The sequence below is a fragment of the Hyla sarda genome, chromosome 1 (genome assembly GCF_029499605.1).
Source record: "Hyla sarda isolate aHylSar1 chromosome 1, aHylSar1.hap1, whole genome shotgun sequence".
Taxonomy (NCBI): Eukaryota; Metazoa; Chordata; class Amphibia; order Anura; family Hylidae; genus Hyla; species Hyla sarda.
This window is the reverse complement of record NC_079189.1, coordinates 276030757-276051749: the sequence shown is the minus strand read 5'-3', so window position 1 is coordinate 276051749 and position 20993 is coordinate 276030757. Positions and strand designations below refer to the sequence as shown.

Below are 20993 nucleotides of genomic sequence, written 5' to 3'. Positions count from 1 at the left end.
CAAAAAATACAGTCATGGCCGTAATGTTGGCACCCCTGAAATTTTTCTAGAAAATGAAGTCTTTCTCACAGAAAAGGATTGCAGTTACACATGTTTTGCTATACACGTGTTTATTCCCTTTGTGTGTATTGGAACTAAACAAAAAAAGGAGGAAAAAAAGAAAATTGGACATAATGTCACACCAAACTCCAAAAATGGTCTGGACAAAATTATTGACACCCTTTCAAAATTGTGGAAAAATAAGATTGTTTCAAGCATGTGATGCTCCTTTAAACTCACCGAGGGCAAGTAACAGGTGTGGGCAATATAAAAATCACACCTGAAAGCACACTAAGTATGGACAACAGAAAGAGAAGAGAACTGTCTGAGGACTTGAGAACCAAAATTGTTGAAAAATATCAACAATCTCAAGGTTACAAGTCCATCTCCAGAGATCTAGATTTGCCTTTGTCTACAGTGCGCAACATTATCAAGAAGTTTGCAACCCATGGCACTGTAGCTAATCTCCCTGGGGGTGGATGGAAGAGAAAAAATGATGAAAGGTGTTAACGCAGGATAGTCCAGATGGTGGATAAGAAGCCCCAAACAAGTTCCAAAGATATTCAACCTGTCCTGCAGGCTCAGGGAGCATCAGTGTCAGCATGAACTATCAGTCAACATTTAAATAAAATTAAATGTTATGGCAGGAGACCCAGGAGGACCCCACTGCTGACACAGACATTAGAAAGCGAGACTACATTTTGACAAAATGAACTTGAGTAAGACCAAGATAGAGCTTTTTGGTAAAGCACATCATTCTACTGTTTACCAAAAATGGAATGAGGCCTACAAAGAAAAGAACACAGTACCTACAGTGAAATATGGTGGGGGTTCTATAATGTTTTGGGGTTGTTTTGCTGCCTCTGGCACTGGTGTCTTGAATGTGTGCAAGGCATCATGAAATCTGAGGATTACCAACAGATTTTGGGTTGCACTGTACAGCCCAGTGTCAGAAAGCTGGGTTTGCGTCCAAGATCTTGGGTCTTCCAGCAGGACAATGACCCCAAACATATGTCAAAAAGCACCCAGACATGGATGGCAACAAAGCGCTGGAGAGTTCTGAAGGGCCCAACAATAAGTCCAGATCTAAATCCCATTGAACACCTGTGGAGAGATCTTAAAATTGCTGTTGGGAAAAGGTGCCCATCCAATAAGAGAGACCTGGAGCAGTTTGCAAAGGAAGAGTGGTCCAACATTCCGGCTGAGAGGTGTAAGAAGCTTATTGATGGTTATAGGAAGCCACTGAATTCACTTATTTTTTCCAAAGGGTGTGCAACCAAATATTAAGTTAAGGGTGCCAATAATTTTGTCCAGCCCATTTTTGGAGTTTGGTGTGACATTATGTCCAGTTTGCTTTTTTTCCTCCCTTTTTTTGGTTTAGTTCGAATACACACAAAGGGAATAAACATGTGTAAAGCAAAACATGTGTTACTGCAATCCTTTTCTGTGAGAAATCTGTGTCTCAATGTGCCAGAATTCTGTCTACGCCAGAAATGAAAAAACCCGACCAACGCTCCATTTTACTGAGAAAACATGAAAAAGGGGAGCGTCTGTCGGGGAAAGGGGCGTGGTTACAGAAAAGGGGCGTGTTCCCGACATTTTCACAAAAACACATATCAGCTCAAATCCACCACATTTTCTGTGAAAACCTTAGCAGAGGAAAACCCCACAGATCAGGGCATGTGTAAAAAAAAAAAAAATGTAGTGAAAAGTGCAAAATGTAGGGAAAGCTTAGTAATTACGGTGGAAAAAAAAATGTGGGGAATTCAAACCCACAAAGAAACCTACACTCCACTCTTAGTAAATCAGGGCCAATGTGTGGTATAAGCAGTTGACCGGCACCGCCATGGGGCCGCTGTTCTCTTGTACATATGCAAACACCTTTTTAGCCTTGCTTGAGGTGAAAATGATATATTCTACCAGCAATCCTTTCCTAAAGTACATAAAACTGTATGTGGATGACATTTTTGTGATCCGGTCTGGTACCCAGTTTGACTGATTTGTCGCCTACCTCAATAACCACAATACCATGAATATGGCTTTTGCATCTGCCTAAGATGACAAAAACAAATCACTTTTTTAGCTGTATTGTTTTGTCTCTCCATAATGGTATCCAAGAAACGCACAAATAAAATCCCTCACATACCAAAGAGGCTTTACCTTATAGAAAATTCTTAAGGCTGAAAAAATAAACAGTAATCCTGAAAACTTCAAGAGCCAGATAAGACAGCTCAGAAACCACCTTAAAGAAAGAGCCTATCCTGACAAATTTCTTAATGCAGCCTTGTCTACAACTGAAAAGACATTTTGCTTCGATTTAATAAAAAAAAAATTAAGAATCCAAATCTACAGTTAAAAGATTTAAGTTTTCCTTCCAATATAGCACCATGACCAAGGCAAGGCAATTCAACATCATTGGCATTTCAACGAGGATGGCCCCCTACTACATGAGAGAGCAATTAAATAAACCCTTGATTGCACACAAACACACTAAGGGGGACATTTATAAAAGTGTTTACCAGTTGCCACTACGCATTTTTCTTTTTGACAATCGTTCTTCAGTGCGAGAAAAGCAAAAATCTTGATTTCAACTTTTGTAAGCAACTTTCACAAATCAGCTTAGTAGTTAGAGATTTATAAAATGTTAATGTCGCAAAAAAGTCGCAGTAAAGTAAAAGTTTGCTTACATTTACATTTACATAACTCACCTACTTTTGCTTACCTGTGGCAGATTTCAAGATTTTGCTTACGTGCGACAAATATATTAACGCCGCGCAACACAATAATACATTTGTCGCACGTAAGCAAAACGTCAGCCGGAAAAAAAAAAAACATTAGGACTAAAGCAATGTTTTATAAATGTCTCCCTAAGACTGAAGGTGTGCAGCACCTTCAAATCTGGATGTAATTCCCAAAAGACTTTGCTGGAGAAAACAAATTCCATTGGTAACTTCAGATGCCGACACTGTTCGTTCTGCAAACAATTGAGAAAAGGAAAAGTGGGGGGGGGGGTGAGAGACTTAAAGGGGTACTTCTGTGGGGAAAAAAATTCAAATCAACGGGGGCCAGAAAGTTAAACAGAGGTTTAAATTTCTTCTATTAAAAAATCTAAATCCTTCCAGTACTTCTCAGCTACTGTATGCTAAAGAGGAAGTTGAGATGTGGTTTTCTGTCTGACCATAGTGCTCTCTGCTGACACCTCTGTCTGTCAGGAACTGTCTGGAGAAGGAGAGGTTTACTATGGTAATTTGCTTCTACTCTGGACAGTTCCTGACACAGACAGAGGTGTCAGCAGAGAGCACTGTGGTCAGACAGAAAAGAACAACTCAACTTCCTCTGGGGTATACAGCAGCTGATTGAGGGTGCTGGAAGGATTAAGATTTTTTAATAGAAGTACTTTACAAATGTGTTTAACATTCTGGAGCCAGTTGATATAAAAAAAAATGTTTTTCACCGGAGTACCCCTTTAAAGCTCACACAGAGTAGAGAAAGAGAGGGGAAAACACAAAAGGCAATCTGGAGTATCATGTAGGCTGTGTATAGAGATAATAGAGCTCATGTTACAAGCTGCAGAGACTTTAGAAGCAAAAGTAAGCAACATTTCAAGAAACACTTTAACATAGGTAAAATTATTTTCCATGTCCAATAATACCAGTATTCAAGGAGGAAATATATACCACCACACAATAAGTAGATAATACTGCCATACTGTACTGAATAAAACCACTATACACATTCCAGTATACTTTACAGGCTCTGTATACTGCATTGCCTCAAAAAAATAAAGGGAACACTAAGATAAACACATCCTAGCTTTGAATGAATGAACTAATTGTATGAAATACTTTCATCTTTACATAGTTGAATGTGCTAACAAAATCACACAAAAATTATCAATGGAAATCAAATTTATCAACCCATGGAGGTCTGGATATGGAGTCACACTCAAAATCAAAGTGGAAAACCACAGTACAGGCTGATCCAACTTTGATGTAATGTCCTTAAAACATGTCAAAATGAGGCTCGGTAGTGTGTCTGGCCTCCACCTGCCCGTATGACCTCCCTACAACGCCTGGGCATGCTCCTGATGAGATGGCGGATGGTCTCCTGAGGAATGTCCTCCCAGACCTGGACAAAAGCATCCGCAAACTCCTAGACAGTCTGTGGTGCAACGTGGCGTTGGTGGAAGGAGCGAGACATGATGTCCCAGATGTGCTCAATTGGATACAGGTCTAGGGAACTGGCGGGCCAGTCCATAGCATCAATGCATTCCTCTTGCAGGAACTGCTGACACACTCCAGCCACATGAGGTCTAGCATTGTCTTGCATTAGGAGGAACCCAGGGCCAATCGCACCAGCATATGGTCTCACAAGGAGTCTGAGGATCTCTCTGAGGTACCTAATGGCAGTCATGCTACCTCTGGCAAGCATATGGAGGGCTGTGCGACCCCCCCCCCCAAAGAAATGCCACCCAACACCATTACTGACTCACCGCCAAACTGGTCATGCTGCAGGATGTTGCAGGCAGCAGAACGTTCTCCATGGCATCTCCAGACTCACGTCTGTCACATGTGCTCAGTGTGAACCTGATTTTATCTGTGAAGAGAACAGGGCGCCAGTGGCGAATTTGCCAATGTTGGTGTTCTCTGGCCTGTCTCCAATAGTTCATGCTCTGGACACTATGCTGACAGACACAGCAAACCTTCTTGCCACAGCTCGCATTGATGTGCCATCCTGGATGAGCTGCACTACCTGAGCCACTTGTGTGGGTTGAAGACTCATTCTCATGCTACCACTAGAGTGAAAGCACCGCCAGCATTCAAAAGTGACCAAAACATCAGCCAGGAAGCATAGGAACTGAGAAGTGATCTGTGGTCATCACCTGCAGAACCTCTTCTTTATTGGGGGTGTCTTGCTAATTGCCTATCATTTCTACCTGTTGTCTGTTCCATTTGCACAACAGCATGTGAAATTGATTGTCAATCAGTGTTGCTTCCTGAGTGGACAATGTGATTTCACAGAAGTATGATTGACTTGGAGTTACATTGTGTTGTTCAAGTGTTCCCTTTTTTTTTTTTTTTTTGAGCAGTGGTACAGGCAGGTACAGTAGGTACAGGCAGCAAAGTTCCCCCACAGTAGGTATAGGCAGCAGAGTTTCCCCACAGTAGGTATAGGCAGCAGAGTTCCTCCACATTAGGTATAGGCAGCAGAGTTGCCCCACATTAAATATAGGCAGCAGAGTCGTCCCATGCCCCCCCCCTCCCCCCCGCTGCCCAGTATGGAAAAAAAACATTTTGCTTACCTGATTGTATCCCATGCAGCGATCTTAGGAGGGGACGCAGGGGACTGCATCTTCTATCCACCATCGGCGCCTGCTTCCTTGTAACTTCATGAATGATGCCCTCCTCGTCCTCCATGAATGAGGCTTCCTTCTTATATACCATACTTATGGGTGTGTTCTATGTGGGCGTGGTTATACTAAGTCTTATATCCATAAATATACTTGTCTCTCTATATCTCCTCCTAGTGGGTTGGTTTGAGTATATCTTTAACTAATGGGTGTATACATTATGTCATGCTTAACTTTCATACTGATTGGACATTACTACCCTTCACATATATGATAGGCCTGTGACTAGAATAGCATAGTGTGTTATGTATACCTCCGCAATTTTATCTAAAGGTTCAGCTGTCTATAGCTTAACTGTTTAAGGTCATGGCATCCATTTTAGGTTTGACTTTTGTCAGCCATCTTGTATAACCTAGAGTTGTAATTGTATATTAAATAATATTTTTACAACACCCTGTGTAAAAGTACATTTCCCAGCAGTCCTCACTGTCAAGACTATTAGAAAGGGGCATGGCTTGCTATTATGATGCCGGAAGCGGGCATGGTTTAATTAGCTACAATAGAGAGGGGGTGACTTTGTTGGATGATGCTAGAAAGGGGCATGGCTTGTCGGTATGATGCCAAAATGGGGTATGGCTTACAAGGCACAGAGCTATATTGACCATAACAGGAATTGCTGGCCAACACGCCTCCTCCATGCACCTTTATAGGAGAGTATTCGTGTATCCCCAGCTCTCCTATAAAGATACATGGAGGGGGCATGTTGACCACCACTTCGTGCCGTGGTCGTCACAGCTCATTTCATGCAGAGAGCCGGAGATGCAAATTGCAGGTAGGTTGGAGCAGTTGGACACTTTGTAATCAAAAACTTATCCCCTATCCTTGGCATAGGGAATACATTTTAGTAAACCAGAGTACTCCTTTAAGGAATATCATGAACATATGCCATCACATTATAATCAGTGAGTCCAACCTCTGGGGCGCTCACTAATCTGAAAATGAAGTGGTTTAGTGCTGTTCACTGTTTTTGCCTTATACAACCACTCCCTGGGGCACGCAAGTTCAGGTATCCTAGAATGCTTTGCAGGGAAATCTTAGAACAGGATACAATGGTGATTGCATTATGAAGGAGTTAGCTGTTAAAAAAGTGCCTTTCTTGTCATTTTACAGGTGCAAGAGCTTCAGAGTCCACCCAGGGCAAGCCAGGTTGTGAAGGACTGTGTAAAGGCCTGTCTTAATTCTACTTATGAATACATCTTCAACAACTGTCATGAGCTGTACAGTAGAGAATATCAAAGTGACCCGGTAATTTCTACAGTTTGATTACTATTAAATGCAGAACATGAGCCATTAAAGTGGTACTGTCATCATATATATTTATGGCATATCTACAGATATGTGTGATTGGTATGGATTTGGGGCTCTTAATTATGAAGATAACTGGGGTATTGCAGCCCCTTATTATGAGTTACCTAATTCATGGAGAAAACCCTCCTAATACAGTGCAAGAAATAGGTGACTATTGCTTTCTTTTGAAAAACAAAAAGTTTTTTTTCCAGTAGGGCCAGAGGCAGTCGGGAATAAAAAAGGTTGTCTCATCTAAGTTTATCCAAATCCTGACCCCCCAAATTTTCAAAATCTAGATTTCTATATTACCTTGTCTTCCTCATCACCTTCTAAGACCTATAGTTTTTTTCTTTTTCCACTTACAGAGTTGTGTTAGAGCTCAGCTCTGGCGGGACAAGTACTTTTTACTGACACCCTATATTTAAATATTTAATATATTAAAAAGCCAAAAAAAGAATTATTTGTAGGGAAAGATTAAAAAAACAAAAACAAATGGAACTTGCAATGTTCTGACCCCTATAACTTTAGTATTTTTATTCATGGGGCAACAGCACCACTGATGACACTAGTGATAACAGCATCTAAAAAGTTAAATGGCCAACATCAGATTAATCTTTTACTGTATGTTAGTTAATACCAGCAGCTTTTAGCTTCTGCAGATAGCAGCCAGCACCTGCATGGTATGGTGTAGGCCCGGCTTCCGAGTCCACACCATGCTCCCTCACCCGCCCAATGATATAAATGTATGTCTTGAGTCAGGAAGGAGTTAAGCTTTATTTACATAGAAAAAAGAAAAACATAGATATATAACTACTGTCAACTTTTTCCGTTATAGGCTAAGAAGGGAGAAGTACCACCTGAGGAACAGGGCCCAAGTATCAAGAATCTGGATTTTTGGTCAAAGCTAATCACTTTGATAGTGTCCATTATAGAAGAGGATAAAAATTCATATACTCCATGTCTGAACCAGTGAGTGTTATGTATTACTACAAAGCATTGCAAATACAGATACTGGAGATACCATGCTGTGTCTATCTTAACAGAATCACCTGCTCTGCATATACTTATCCACATATCCATCTGTTCACTAGAGGTGATCACTGATGATCACTAACAATGAAATGTCCTCTTTTTTCACCCTCCAGATGGCTTGTGAGAAGTTTGCTTGTCATGATATGCAAGCATGACTAATAATTGCATAAAGCCATTGTGCCCATTTGATCAGGAGTGAGACAACAGCTACAGTCATGGCAGTAAATGTTGGCACCCCTGAAATCTTTCTAGAAAATGAAGTATTTCTCACAGAAAAGGATTGCAGTAACACATGTTTTACTATACACATGTTTATTCCCTTTGTGTGTATTGGAACTAAACCAAAAAGGGAGGAAAATAAAGCTAATTGGACAAAATTATTGGCACCTTTAACTTAATATTTGGTTGCACACCCTTTGGAAAAAGTAACTGAAATCAGTGGCTTCCTATAACCATCAATAAGCTTCTTACACCTCTCAGCCGGAATGACGGACCCCCCTTCCTTTGCAAACTGCTCCAGCTCTCTCTTATTGGAAGGGCACCTTTTCCCAACAGCACTTTTAAGATCTCTCCACAGGTGTTCAATGGGATTTACATCTGGACTCATTGGTGGCCTTCAGAACCCTCCAGCACTTTACCATATATTACTGGGTGCTATTTGGCGTATGTTTGGGGTCATTGTCCTGCTGGAAGACTCAAGATCTTGGATGCAAACCCAGATATCTGACACTGGGCTGTACAGTGAAACCCAAAATCCATTGGTAATCTTCAGATTTCATGATGCCTTGCACACATTCAGGTGCCAGAGGCAGAAAAACAACCCCAAAACATCATTAAACCTCCACCATATTTCACTGTAGGTACTGTGTTCTTTTCTTTGTAGGCCTCATTTTGTTTTCGTTAAACAGTAGAATTATGTGCTTTTCCAAAAAGCTCTATCTTGGTCTCATCTGTCCACAAGATGTTTTCCCAGAAGGATTTTGGCTTACTCAAGTTAATTTTGGCAAAATGTAGTCTTGCTTTTTTTATGTCTCTGAGTCAGCAGTGGGGTCCTCCTGAGTCTCCTGCCTTAGCATTTAATTTCATTTTAATGTCGACGGATAGTTCATGCTGACACTGATGCTCCCTGAGCCTGCAGGACGGGTTGAATATCTTTGGAACTTGTTTGGGGCTGCTTATCCACCATCCAGGCGATTCTACGTTGACACCTTTCATCAATTTTTCTCTTCCGTCCACGCTCAGGAAGATTAGCTACAGTGCAATGGGTTGCAAACTTCTTGATAATGTTGCGCACTGTGGACAAAGGCAAATCTAGATCTCTGGAGATGGACTTGTAACCTTGAGATTGTTGATATTTTTCCACAAAATTGTTGTCCATTGCTTAGTGTGGCACACACAGGCACACATTGCAAAGACTAAGTGAACTTCTCTCCTTTTTATCTGCTTTCAGGTGTGATTTTTATATTGCCCACTCCTGTCACTAGCCCCAGGGGAGTTTAAAGGAGCATCACATGTTTGAAACAATCTTATTTTTTCAATATTTTTAAAGGGTGCCAATAATTTTGTCCACCCTATTTTTGGAGTTTGGTGTCACATTATGTCCAATTAGCTTTTTTTCCTCCTTTTTTGGTTTAGTTCCAATACACACAAAGGGAATAAACATGTGTATAGCAAAACATGTGTTACTGCAATCCTTTTCTGTGAGAAATACTTAATCTTCTAGAAAAAAAATTCAGGGGTGTCAAAATTTACGGCCATTTCTGTATAATACAAAACCACAGCACCATTTACACATAGAGTGTTTTACTCTTTGAATGCCGACATCCGTACTGACCGAGGCATTCATAGGGACAGTCTGAAGGGATCTCCCATTGACCACATCACAGGGAATCTCTGTGATGTTATTGGTTTAATTTGCTATATCGGTAAAGAGCCCAGAGTCCATTCAAAGACCCTAGTACTATTTGACCACATTTCCAATTGTATGCTGAAAAAACTACAAGTTTATTATTAGCTCTGGTACATAAAAATGTAAACTTACATTATGGTTAAAATTACAAGCCCACATTTTTCATTTCACATGCAAACTGATTTCTTTACAATAAATAACATTTTTAAATATAAGCACAAATATGGACATTTATCAACGGGTTTAGTCAGGTTTTCTTTACTATAAATGTCGCAAAATTGTCGCAACTGCGACTACACGCTTTTTCGTGCGACATTTTGACTGGAAAGCGAGAAAAGCAAGTTTTCCTAAAATTTACTATGTAGTAATAATTTTAAAATGGACTACGGGTAGTCAGGTATTTATTAACTGCGACAGTCGCAACTGCGCAAAAAAAAGTCGCAACAGCGTTAAAAATTTACTAAATTTACTCCAGCTCAAACATGGAGCAGAAAAAGCTACTACCAAAGTAAAAAAGGAAAAATTGCTTACGTGAAAGAAAATTATCAACAGGCTGAAAGCAGTTGATAAATATGTCACACATAAGCAAAACAAAAGTAAGGAAAAAATTACTAAAAAAAAGGAATACATAAGCAAACATTGATAAATGTCCCTCAAAGAGATTAAATAGTATAGACATATTTGCTATTGTACATGTGTAACAACCTATACAGAAAATAAAAACATTTATGATGGTCGGTGGTTGAAAAAAAGATTCAGTTGCCAAGTGTTACATAGTTTATAAGGTCAAAAAAAGGGCAAGAGTCCATCAAGTTCAACCTAAAACCCTACTTTGTTAATACAGAGGCAGACAAAAAAATCCCCATGAGGCTGATGCCAATTCCTTCCCGACCCCAATATGGCCATCAGAATGAATCTCTGAATCAACGTTCTATCCCCATAAATCTAGTATCTAGTAATGTTATCATTCTCTAGAAAAACATTCAGAACCCCCCCCCCCAACTTGTTTATTGAGTCAGACATCACAACATTATGTGGCAGAGAATTCCATGTGTTAGATCAGGACTAGCCTCCCTGACACTTTTCCCCCGACCAGCATTTTGAGTTATAAGTTTCTTCTTATTCATGTAGGTTAAAAATATTTTGGGGTTCCTTTTGCTAGCTTTATTTCTTTTTTACAGACTTTATTCCTCTCCTTATAAATTGTTAATGTTTCTCCACTACCGTCATATTTTAGTAGTCTGAAAGCTTTCCTCTTAGCATTTATCTCATCCCTAACTGTTTTGGTTAGCCAAATTGGTTTTCTTCTATCTCTAGCCTGTTTATTCCCATATGGTAAATGTCATTTCTCTATCGACTCCATTGGGGGACACAGACTCTGGGTATATGCTGCTGTCTCTAGGAGGTTGACACTATGGTAACCAAAAAGTTGGCTCCTCCCAGCAGGATATACCCGCCTCCAGGCCACTGAGCAATTCAGTTTTTGCTTAGTGTCTAAGGAGGTGGACATGGCCTGGTTTTCTCCAGACCAAGTCTCATATTTTTTTATTTTTTTTATTAGGTTTAGGGACTATGTTAGTTCTTTATTCCTTTTTATTTCAGTTTTCAGGTGGGGACTCAGGAACGCAATGTTCACTGTTTCCCCATTGCGAGAGGTGGCAGGCATCTTGGATGTACTGTTAACCCCCTCTCGCCAACGGTCAGCGCTTGGGGTTGTACCTCCCTGTTTGCCTCGCTATGAGCTTGGCTTGCCGCAGGCGAAAAGGCTGGCTGAAGACCACAGTCTGAAGACTTCTTTAGGTAAGTTCTTCAGCGTGAGGTGAGTATCTTTCTCCCTAGGTCTTGAAACAGCTGGAGACCCTCTGTTTTTTTCTGCATAGCTGGGCTGGCCTATTATTGGGGGAGCAGTGTCTACAGTACAGGCACAATAAGGGGCACTTTATTAAGTGTGTGTGTAATAAGGGGGCACTTTATTTAATGTGTGTGTAGTGAGGGGGCACTTATTGAGTGTGTGTATGTGTTTTTTTAACACACGCACTGCTGGATTCTACATGCGGGCGGGTGCACTTTTTACTTTCGTTTTGCCGACGGCACTTCGCCCCCGCTCTGTCCCCGGGCGCACAGAACTCACTCCAGGAAGCGTGTGCGCTCGGGGTTCGGAGTGGGTGCCATTACAGAATGAGTCCGCGGTATCCTCGGCAGCCCGGCGGACATTAGCTCCGCCCACCTGGCCGCATAAGCGCCTCTGTAGCACGAAATGACCACCAATCAGCGTGGTGCGCGCTGGGGCCGTGCTGGGGCCAATCACAGAGCTCCTTGCCCTGACCCAGCCTCTTCCTTCTCCTGGACGGCGTTTCTTCTCTCTTCCCTCAGCACGGGCAGAGTTCTCCTCACAGCAGCTGACTCTGGGACGCAGACTTGGGTGAGACTGTTCAGTTTTTTGTCATGTCCGTGACCAGAAATGTTCCTTCCTCTAAGCAGATATCGGGAATATTAGTTACCCATTACACTTGTAAAAACTGTTCTGCAAAAATGCCAGGTTCTGCTGAACCTATTTGTTCTGCCTGCTCCACTGCTCCCCCAGACCCCCCTGCTATTTCTAACCCAGGTGCCCCCTCAGACCCGGTGGGTTCGGCCGCCCCACCAGCCTGGGTTTCCTCCCTCTCCCTGTCTATATCCGACTTGGCACAGGTCTCCCGTTCTTTGGTGACTGCCTTGGAGACGTCTACCCTTCATCGGCCGTCTAGAAGGTCCCTTACCCCTTCTCCCTACGCTTCGCATAAGCGTAATAGGGGTGTCTCCTCTGACTCGTCCCACAAGTCTTCTGCTAGATACGGGCGTTCCTCTCACAGGTCTCACCCGACCACTTCTTCGGGCCACACACGTCACTCTTCCAGAGGGCGTTCCCGTGGTCGCCGTTCTGGCTCTCCTGAGCCACGTACCAGGTTGGAGTCTCCCTCTTCCAGGGCCGCCTCTACTCGTTCGCACTCTCCTGGAGAGCTAGCGGCCGAGCGTTCCGATTCAGCATCCGATTCGGCGAACCGTTCGGACTCGGTGAACTAATTGGTTATGGCCATTAGAGACACCTTTAACCTAGAGGACCTAGGAACTTCGGACGCAGCTCCAGAAGTAACCTTTCATTGTGCCCGACCGGCACCCAAGGTGTTCAGCTCTCACGCTGAATTTGAGGCCATTCTAGAATCCGCCTGGAAGCACCCTGAGAAAAAGTTTCAGGGACTGAAGAAGGTCCAAGCGCGATATCCTTTTGCCAAGGACCTTGTCTCCAAAGTGACTTCCTCTCCGTCGGTGGATCCTCCGGTTTCCTGCCTCTCTAAGGCCACTACCCCGCCGCTAGCGGATGCAGCTGCCTTCAAGAATCCTGCAGACAAAAAGGTTGAGTTGTTAGCGAAATATGCCTTTGAAGCAGCGGGTTCTTCCCTGCTTCCTGCCTTCGCCTCCACCTGGGTGTCTAAGGCCCTCTCGGTTTGGCATTCCCAACTCCGTCAGGGCATTCTTTCAGGTTCTCCCCCGGAAGAACTGTCTGCTCTGGCCCTCCAATGTTCCAAGGCTGGAGATTTCCTGTGCTCGGCTTCCTTGCACTCAGCTCGCTGCGCTGCCTTTGCCACCGGTAATCTGGTGGCCCTCCGTCGTTCCATTTGGCTTAAAACTTGGAACGCGGACGCTGCATCTAAGAAGTCTCTCACCGAGATTCCGTTTACGGGCTCCCGACTTTTTGGCAAGCACCTGGATGAGATTATCTCTGAGGCGACAGGGGGCAAGAGCTTTTTATTACCTCAAAACAAGCCTAGCACTTCCTTCCGCAGGAAGTCTTCTTCCGTTCGGTCCTTTCGGACGGCTGGCCCTTCCAAAGGGTCCAGCCAGGCGCCTCCACGGGACAAGAAGGTCCCCTTTTTCAAGGCACGTCCCTCGTGGAAGTCGGACACCAACCGTCCCGACCGTTTTGCAGCCAAATCGGGCAACCGCAAACCCACTTCTGCATGAAGGGACGCCCCCACCCGCAGCCTTTTCTCGGGTGGGAGGTCGCCTCTTACTTTTTCGAGACGTTTGGACCGCGCACATTCAGGACTCCTGGGTCAGGGACGTGGTATCCAACGGATACCGGATAGAATTTGCCTCCCTTCCGACGGATCGTTTTTTCCAGTCCCGTGCTCCCCAGTCTCTCTCTCGCTTGCAAGGGAATTTCGGGAGGCTCTTCAGTCCCTTCTCGTCCAGGGTGTCATTGTCCCAGTTCCTTCAAGGGAACGCTTTCGGGGTTTTTATTCCAATCTTTTCGTGGTTCCCAAGAAAAACAGTTCTGTTCGGCCAATCCTGGATCTCAAACGTCTCAACCAACATCTTCTGATCCGCCATTTCTGAATGGAATCTCTCCGTTCGGTGGTGGCATCTATGGATCAAGGGGAGTTTCTTTCCTTGGTGGACATTCCTCTGGAGAATGTGAGCCTCACTCTTCAGACCTTATGTCGCATCGGGTGGATGGTCAACCAAGACAAGTCGGTTCTCTCCCCCACTCAGTCTCTGGTCTTCTTGGGGCTTCAGTTTGACTCTGCCTCGGCTCGGATTCGCCTTCTGCCGGACAAGCGTCTGGCCCTCTTGTCGGGAGTCCGCTCCCTCCGGACACCATCCCCGGTCTCCATCCGTACTTGCATGGAAGTCCTGGGTCGGACAGCCATGGAGGCCGTGCCCTTTGCTCAGTTTCATTACCGTCCTCTTCAGCTGGCGATACTTTCACGATGGGACAGGTCCCCTCTCTCTCTCGATCGCAAGATTCTTCTTCCGCTCCGGACTCGCCGGTCTCTGTGCTGGTGGCTCTGCTCCCCTCTTCTTCTTCAGGGGCGTTCATTCCTCCCCCTCCACTGGCAGGTGGTCACGACGGACACCAGCCTGTCGGGCTGGGGGGGTGTTTTCAGGAATCAGACGGTTCAGGGCCTCTGGCCCCCCCAAGTAGCCCTTCTTTCCATAAACGTTCTGGAACTGAGGGCGATTTATCTGTGTCTGAAGCATTGGGAGCCCTTGCTTCTGGGTCACCCTGTCCAGTCGGACAATGCCACGGCTGTGGCATACATCAATCGGCAGGGCGGCACTCGCAGCTCAGCGGCCATGTCCGAGGTGTCAAAGATCCTCCTCTGGGTAGAACAAGTGGTTCCAGCCATTTCGGCGATTCACATTCCGGGAGCTCAAAATTGGACACACTACAAATTACCATTCAGACCACACATGTTCTTGTAATAAACATCATAGGGGCAAAACCTTGCACTTATACACATTTTAGTGTACATGTCTGTGTCATATCAGGGGGTCCGGGTGCTGAGACCCCTCCCCCCCCTACTACTACCACCACCACCAGATGCTAAAATCTAGGGCCAGAAGCACTCTTCTGAATTTTCTGTCAGAAATCCCAACCAGAAAATTCCGCAGTATGAATGGGTTATCCAGTCTTACAGTGCAAGCCTGCAACAGAGCTGCAACATCATTTGTAAATGAAGTAAAAAAGAGCAAAAACCAGGTATGTAAAGGTGAAGCGTGCTATATGGCCTTATTATATGGATAGAGGATAATTTATTGTCAATTGTAAAGGAAGAACCGGCAAAGGGAGAAATAGGCATATAAATGAAAAGGACATAAAAAAACAAAACATAAAAAAATGGAGGGGGCTAAAAACATGTAATAAAAATGTGTTAAAGTATGAAGGGACCTGTCAAATGGTGGTCTGTGTGTGGTGTAACGACGGACGTTAGGTGTGCAATTGGTTGAACCATGTATTTATTACAGGTTATAGGCTATGGACTGACTGTAAAGCAATGTGGGAGGAGGATTTAGTGGGATTAAAATGATGGGAAAAGGAAAGTAAGCAAGGTATGATTGCAGCCAGAAGAATACAAAAAAATTAATTAAAAATAATTGCAGAGAAAAAATATATCAAGCTATAGTATCACTTCAGAAAATTCAAACCATCCGGAGATAATTTTGCCTGTTGACAGTTTCTTTTTACCCTTTTTTTTTACCTGGGTTTTCGTGGACATGCACCAAATTTATCATTTGGTGTAAGTTGTTAGTAATTTTGGCTCAAATGTTGAAATCAGCTGTTCACAGCGCCTTTTACACAGAACTTACCACCACAGAGGACGCGTATTTTACCCTGTAGAGCAGCCATTTCGGAGTCCCTCCTGCAGTATATCAGCAAGCGACATGAGTTATTTTCTTTTGTGGGGTTTATAGCCACCATGTGAAATGGATTTTATTTTTAACTTGAGTATTTTTTTTTTTTTGTTACCTTTAATGCTTACCTTTCCTGAACCTGTGTGGCCATGAAGGAGGTTGAAGGTCCGTCAGAGACAACTATGTCGCTGGATAGTATTGCGCAGCCCCGGATGCGTCGCTGCTTTCACAAAAAAATTTTTTAATGTATTTTGACGCCTTTACATTTTCTGACATTGCTATGTGTTTTCCATGTGCAAAATTTCTTGGCGGTGAATTGCGCCAAAAAGCACCCCTAAAGGCGCAAAATTGCACCAAAGATCGTTTGGCGCAAATGATGAATTACTGACCAATGTAAAAATCACACACAGGACCGTGTGATTTTGAGTAAGTTTAAAAAATGACAGTGGAGAGAATGCGCCAAACTTTGGCGCAAAAAGACACTGCGCCAAAGTGTTGCGCCAAAGTTACGGGGAAAAAAACACATAAATCCCTTGATAAATACCCCCAATGCTCCTAAGCGGTATATCCAATAGACTTCCTTACGCTTCAATTGTTCAAACCTGTTTGAGCAATCCTTGGGGATCCTTTCCAGAGGTGTGATTTTAATGGGGTTTTGAATAACTGAATGACAATTTGCACAGTGCCTAGAAACCCCAAGTAGTTGGAATTTCTTTTTAATATTACAATGATGTTTATTTAGTCTATTATGTAAGGGCTGGGTTGTGCGCCCTACATATTGGAGAGGACATAAATTACGTAGTCATATTGACAGGTAAGGTGCATTTTTATGTTAAAAACTTTTTTGGGAGATGACTGCTGTTTGTCCATGTGTGATTTTCATGCAACATCTACAATTTTTTCTATTAGGGTGCAATCACACCACATTTTTACAATACAGTTTCTGTATACGTTTTCAATGTTGAAACCGTATTGAAAACCGTATGCATTGACTCTCCATTAAAAAACCGTATGCCAAAAGATGCATCAGGTTGTGACCGTTTTGCATCCTGTACGGTTTTGTCAGTTTTTTTCTCCGTACACAAAACCATAGTCTACCACGTTTTTTGGTCCAGGTGAAAAAGTGTATTAAACCGTATACGTTTTTTTTAACATGGGAGTCAATGGGAACCGTACAGAACCGTGCGTACAGTTCCATACGGTTTTCACCTTACGGTTTTTGACAGTTTTTTTTTCTCTGAATTTCAATCAAACAAGTGAAACTTTATTCAAAATGGAGTGAAAAGTTAAAAACATATACGTTTTTTTTCTTACAAAATGGATGCAACAGGACATCATTTTTTATTTAACCGTATACGGCTTGAAATTTGTACACACGTTTTGATACAGTTTAGTCAGGTTTTGAGGAATCTGTTTTTCCTCAAAAACCTGATACGGGAACTGTATTGCAAAAACGTGGTGTGAATGCACCCTTACATTTGTAGCTAACATTCGGACGCTGTTGCCTTAGCTGACCAAGGGCTAATAGACTTTTCAGGATAGGAGTCCGTCTAAATGTCAGCCGTGGTGCTGCAGGTAATGATTTCTTCAACGTGGTGCCAATGAGTCTTTAGGATATTTTTAATATCTGGAATCCGACTGTTATATGTAGTTATGAAATTAGCGGTATATTTCTGAGTTAATGTTTCCTGATCTTTCTTTTTTGTTTTTGGTATGATGCAGCTTTTTTGGTTCAATTGTTTTGCCCTCTAAAAAGGCATTATCTATCATTTTTGGTGGATAATTCTTGGATAAAAAATTACTATCTTTAGTAGAGTTTTTTTTTATGCATTGATATTGACTAAAGGGTATATTTTGAATCCACTGTTTGTAATGTCCACTTAAAAATTCCAGGTAGCTGTTGGCATCAACTTATTTAAAATGTGTATAAGTAAAAAGAGAATGATCATCATGGGATTTACATAAATCTAAAAATGTGATTACTTCATGGTGAATGAAATCCCCCAATCATTATTTTTAAGGGTCTCTAGAAGCAGAGTTTTGTCACCAGTTAAACACTGGTGACCAACTTCCCACACAATGTCGAACCTCCTGCATTAATGGTCGTTTCCTCCATGCCACCCCAGTTGCTATGTGCCTTGGACTTTCCTTCCTACTATTTCAAATACTTAGGGATACAAGTTCCTTGTGACTATGGGCCTCTGCTTGTTGGGTTTAAACAGAATCTCAGTAAATGGGATTGTAAGGATTTTTCATTGATAGGGCAGGTCAAATTATTTAAATGAAACATCTGCTATGTCTGTTATACTTATTCCAAACCCTCCCTATCTATCTGCTGTGCACTTTGAGACTCTGGACCATGTGGAAACATGGTACAGAGTCCCATCCTAAAGTCCCATTATTATTGCACTCTCTGTATCCTGAGGTGGCGTATTTGTGCTGGAGGTGCAGTAGAGACTTTTTTTTTTTATTCATTATTGCTGTGCAAATCATTAACTCATCTTCTGCATTGCTTCTTTCTATGTTGCTGGGTAGACTGAAGGATTTGAAAAAGGATTGAATTGGTTTGATCCTTGCAGCCGCATGATGATGATACCAATAAGGTGGAACTTGATCTCTCCCTTCTCCTCCCCCCGCCACCCCTTCCCTCAATGATCACAAATTTGTTTAGAAAGATTCTACATGTATTCATAGCATGAAGGTATGCATGGGAGACTCTAAATCTATAATAGGAAAAGTGTGGGAGCTCTACATAAAACAGAATACCCAAGCCGAGGATACTGCGTTGCACATAACCCGATGTGCCAATAGGGAATAAGGGGATAATAAATGGTAGCAGTCCTGCTAGGCTAAGGGTAGTGATTAGCAGAGATAGAGAGGAAGAAGGTATAAAAGAATATACAAGAAAATTGTTCAGTAATAAAATAACATTTATTAAATAATTGTAATGTGAGGTCTTTAGCAGGGCCCTTGCTTCAGACGGATCACCAAATATTAAAATAATTGTAAAAATTGCTAAAATTCAATAGATATAGTATACAATAGATGCATATATACACTACAGGGGAATTACTACAAGTGCGACCTATCCAGTATATATGCATCTATTGTATACTATATCTATTGAATTTTAGCAATTTTTACAATTATTTTTATATTTGGCGATCCATCTGAAGCAAGGGCCCTGCTAAAGACCTCACATTACAATTATTTAATAAATGTTATTTTATTACTGAACTATTTTCTTGTATATTCTTTTATACCTTCTTCCTCTCTGTCTCTGCTAATCACTACCCTTAGCCTAGCAGGACTGCTACCATTTATTATCCCCTTAGACTCTCAATCTGTTCACTGGCATCCCTGGATTGTTTTTTTTTTTTTTTTTTAGTACCAGTGTATCCTTGCTGTTGCTTAGCTTCTTCTTCAAGATATTGATGACTTTCTTTTTCCTCTCTCTTGTAGTACTGTGCTGGCAGACTACTATAACCTTTACTCTTCGTTTCTTCTCGTCCTCTCGGTCCCTCCTCGTTCTGCATATTCCTTTTTTGATCCCTATCTCTCTTCTACCTCATCTGAGTTATGCATCATGGGGATCTAGCAGTAGTGCTCACTCTTCAGATAGTTTTCTATAACATCTGATTCTCTTTGAAGCTGTTGTTCACATTCACCCTTGTAATATCATTTGGATTTTTCATGCTACTCTACTGAATCCTTGATGCAAACCTATATATCAAAAATGTGTACTAGCCTTTTCTTAAATTTGTATTGTCTGACAAATTTTTGATTGCTTTATTCGCTGATTTTGTTAGGGAGATTCGTTTGATTTTGCAATTACATATCACACAGTTTTTTTTTTTTTATATTCAAACGAGCTTTATTGACAGAAGGGAAAGTAAGTGTACAATACAATAAAGATCCAACGTAATGCAGTAGCGCAAGGCATATATAATAACGGTACAGCTTATCAATCACCATGCCAGTAGCATCACTACACTATATGAGTAAATGGAACTTCAAAAAGGAGTGTCGAAGACACTCTCAAATATGGAACAAGACACTAGGGAGAGGGGGGGGGAGTAGGGGGGAGGGAGTGTAGGGGGGAGGGAGTGTAGGGGGAGGGAGCGGAGGGGGGGGGGCCGGGGGGAGGGAAGGGCAAGGGAGCGACGGGAAAGAGAAGGAAGGGAACAAGCCGACATACCAGGTAAAGGAGAGAAAAAATCTGAACCACAAAAGGAGGGAAAGGGGAAAGGTAGGAGCACATGGGTAGGGAAAGAGAGAGAGAAAGACAGGCTCTGCAATCCAGTACATACCTCCTCTCCAGCAGCCATCGCCCCTCCGCTCCGGTCCAACCGCCAGCCGGACACATAACTCTCATACTAAGCTAGTGGGTCGGGAGAAAACTGACTCATGAAGAGGTGGGGTGACCAGCGTGGAGGGGGGGGGGGGAGTTTAGCGGGAGACTAAGGCTCTCTAAACAGGGGAGATTCAACAAAGGACAGCCAGGGTTGCCACACTGAAATAAATTTGTCCTGCCTATTGTATGAGTCTGCCATCAGTTCCTCCATACGGCAGACAAAGAGAATCTCCTTGTACCACTCAGAGATTGTCGGGGGCGAAACAGTTTTCCATTTCCTGGGGATGACCACCCTAGCTGCCATAAGGAGGAAGTTAGCCCGGTCTTTGCTTGCGTCTTACGAGACGCCGGTTGAATAGACAGCAACAGCGTCTTAGCATCATTGGGGAAGGCACAACCCGTAATGTGTGCAATACGCGAAATAACCACTACCCAATAGGGGGCCAGAGAGGGACACTCCCACCATATATGGGACATGGTGCCACGGGATCCCCCGCACCGCCAGCACTAGTCTGGAACTGAGGGATACATTTTGTGTAGCACCGAGGGGACCCGGTACCAACGAGATAAAATTTTATAATTGGTCTCCTGCGACCTACAAGAGACCGAGACACCGTGACACAAGGCAAAGGCCGCAGCCCAGTCAGACGGAGCAAATGTAGTGCGCAGCTCCGCCTCCCACGCCCCCACGAACGGCAAGGGAGTCTAAGCAGCCTCATCCAGGAGAATAGCATAAATTTGGGAGACCGCCCCCGAGGGCTGAGAGGCGGAGACACACAGCTCTT

General features: G+C 42.9%; 1 protein-coding gene across 17 annotated transcripts in view; it reads left to right on the top strand.

Moving 5' to 3' along the window:
- Positions 1–20993, top strand: part of UNC13A (unc-13 homolog A) — a 701496-nt gene that overhangs the window by 526356 nt on the left and 154147 nt on the right. For all 17 annotated transcript variants that reach the window (XM_056572580.1, XM_056572660.1, XM_056572589.1 and 14 more), the window contains 2 exons: positions 6560–6694; positions 7572–7705. In XM_056572580.1, coding sequence (XP_056428555.1) covers positions 6560–6694; positions 7572–7705 — 269 coding nt within the window. The remainder of the gene's footprint in view (positions 1–6559; positions 6695–7571; positions 7706–20993) is intronic.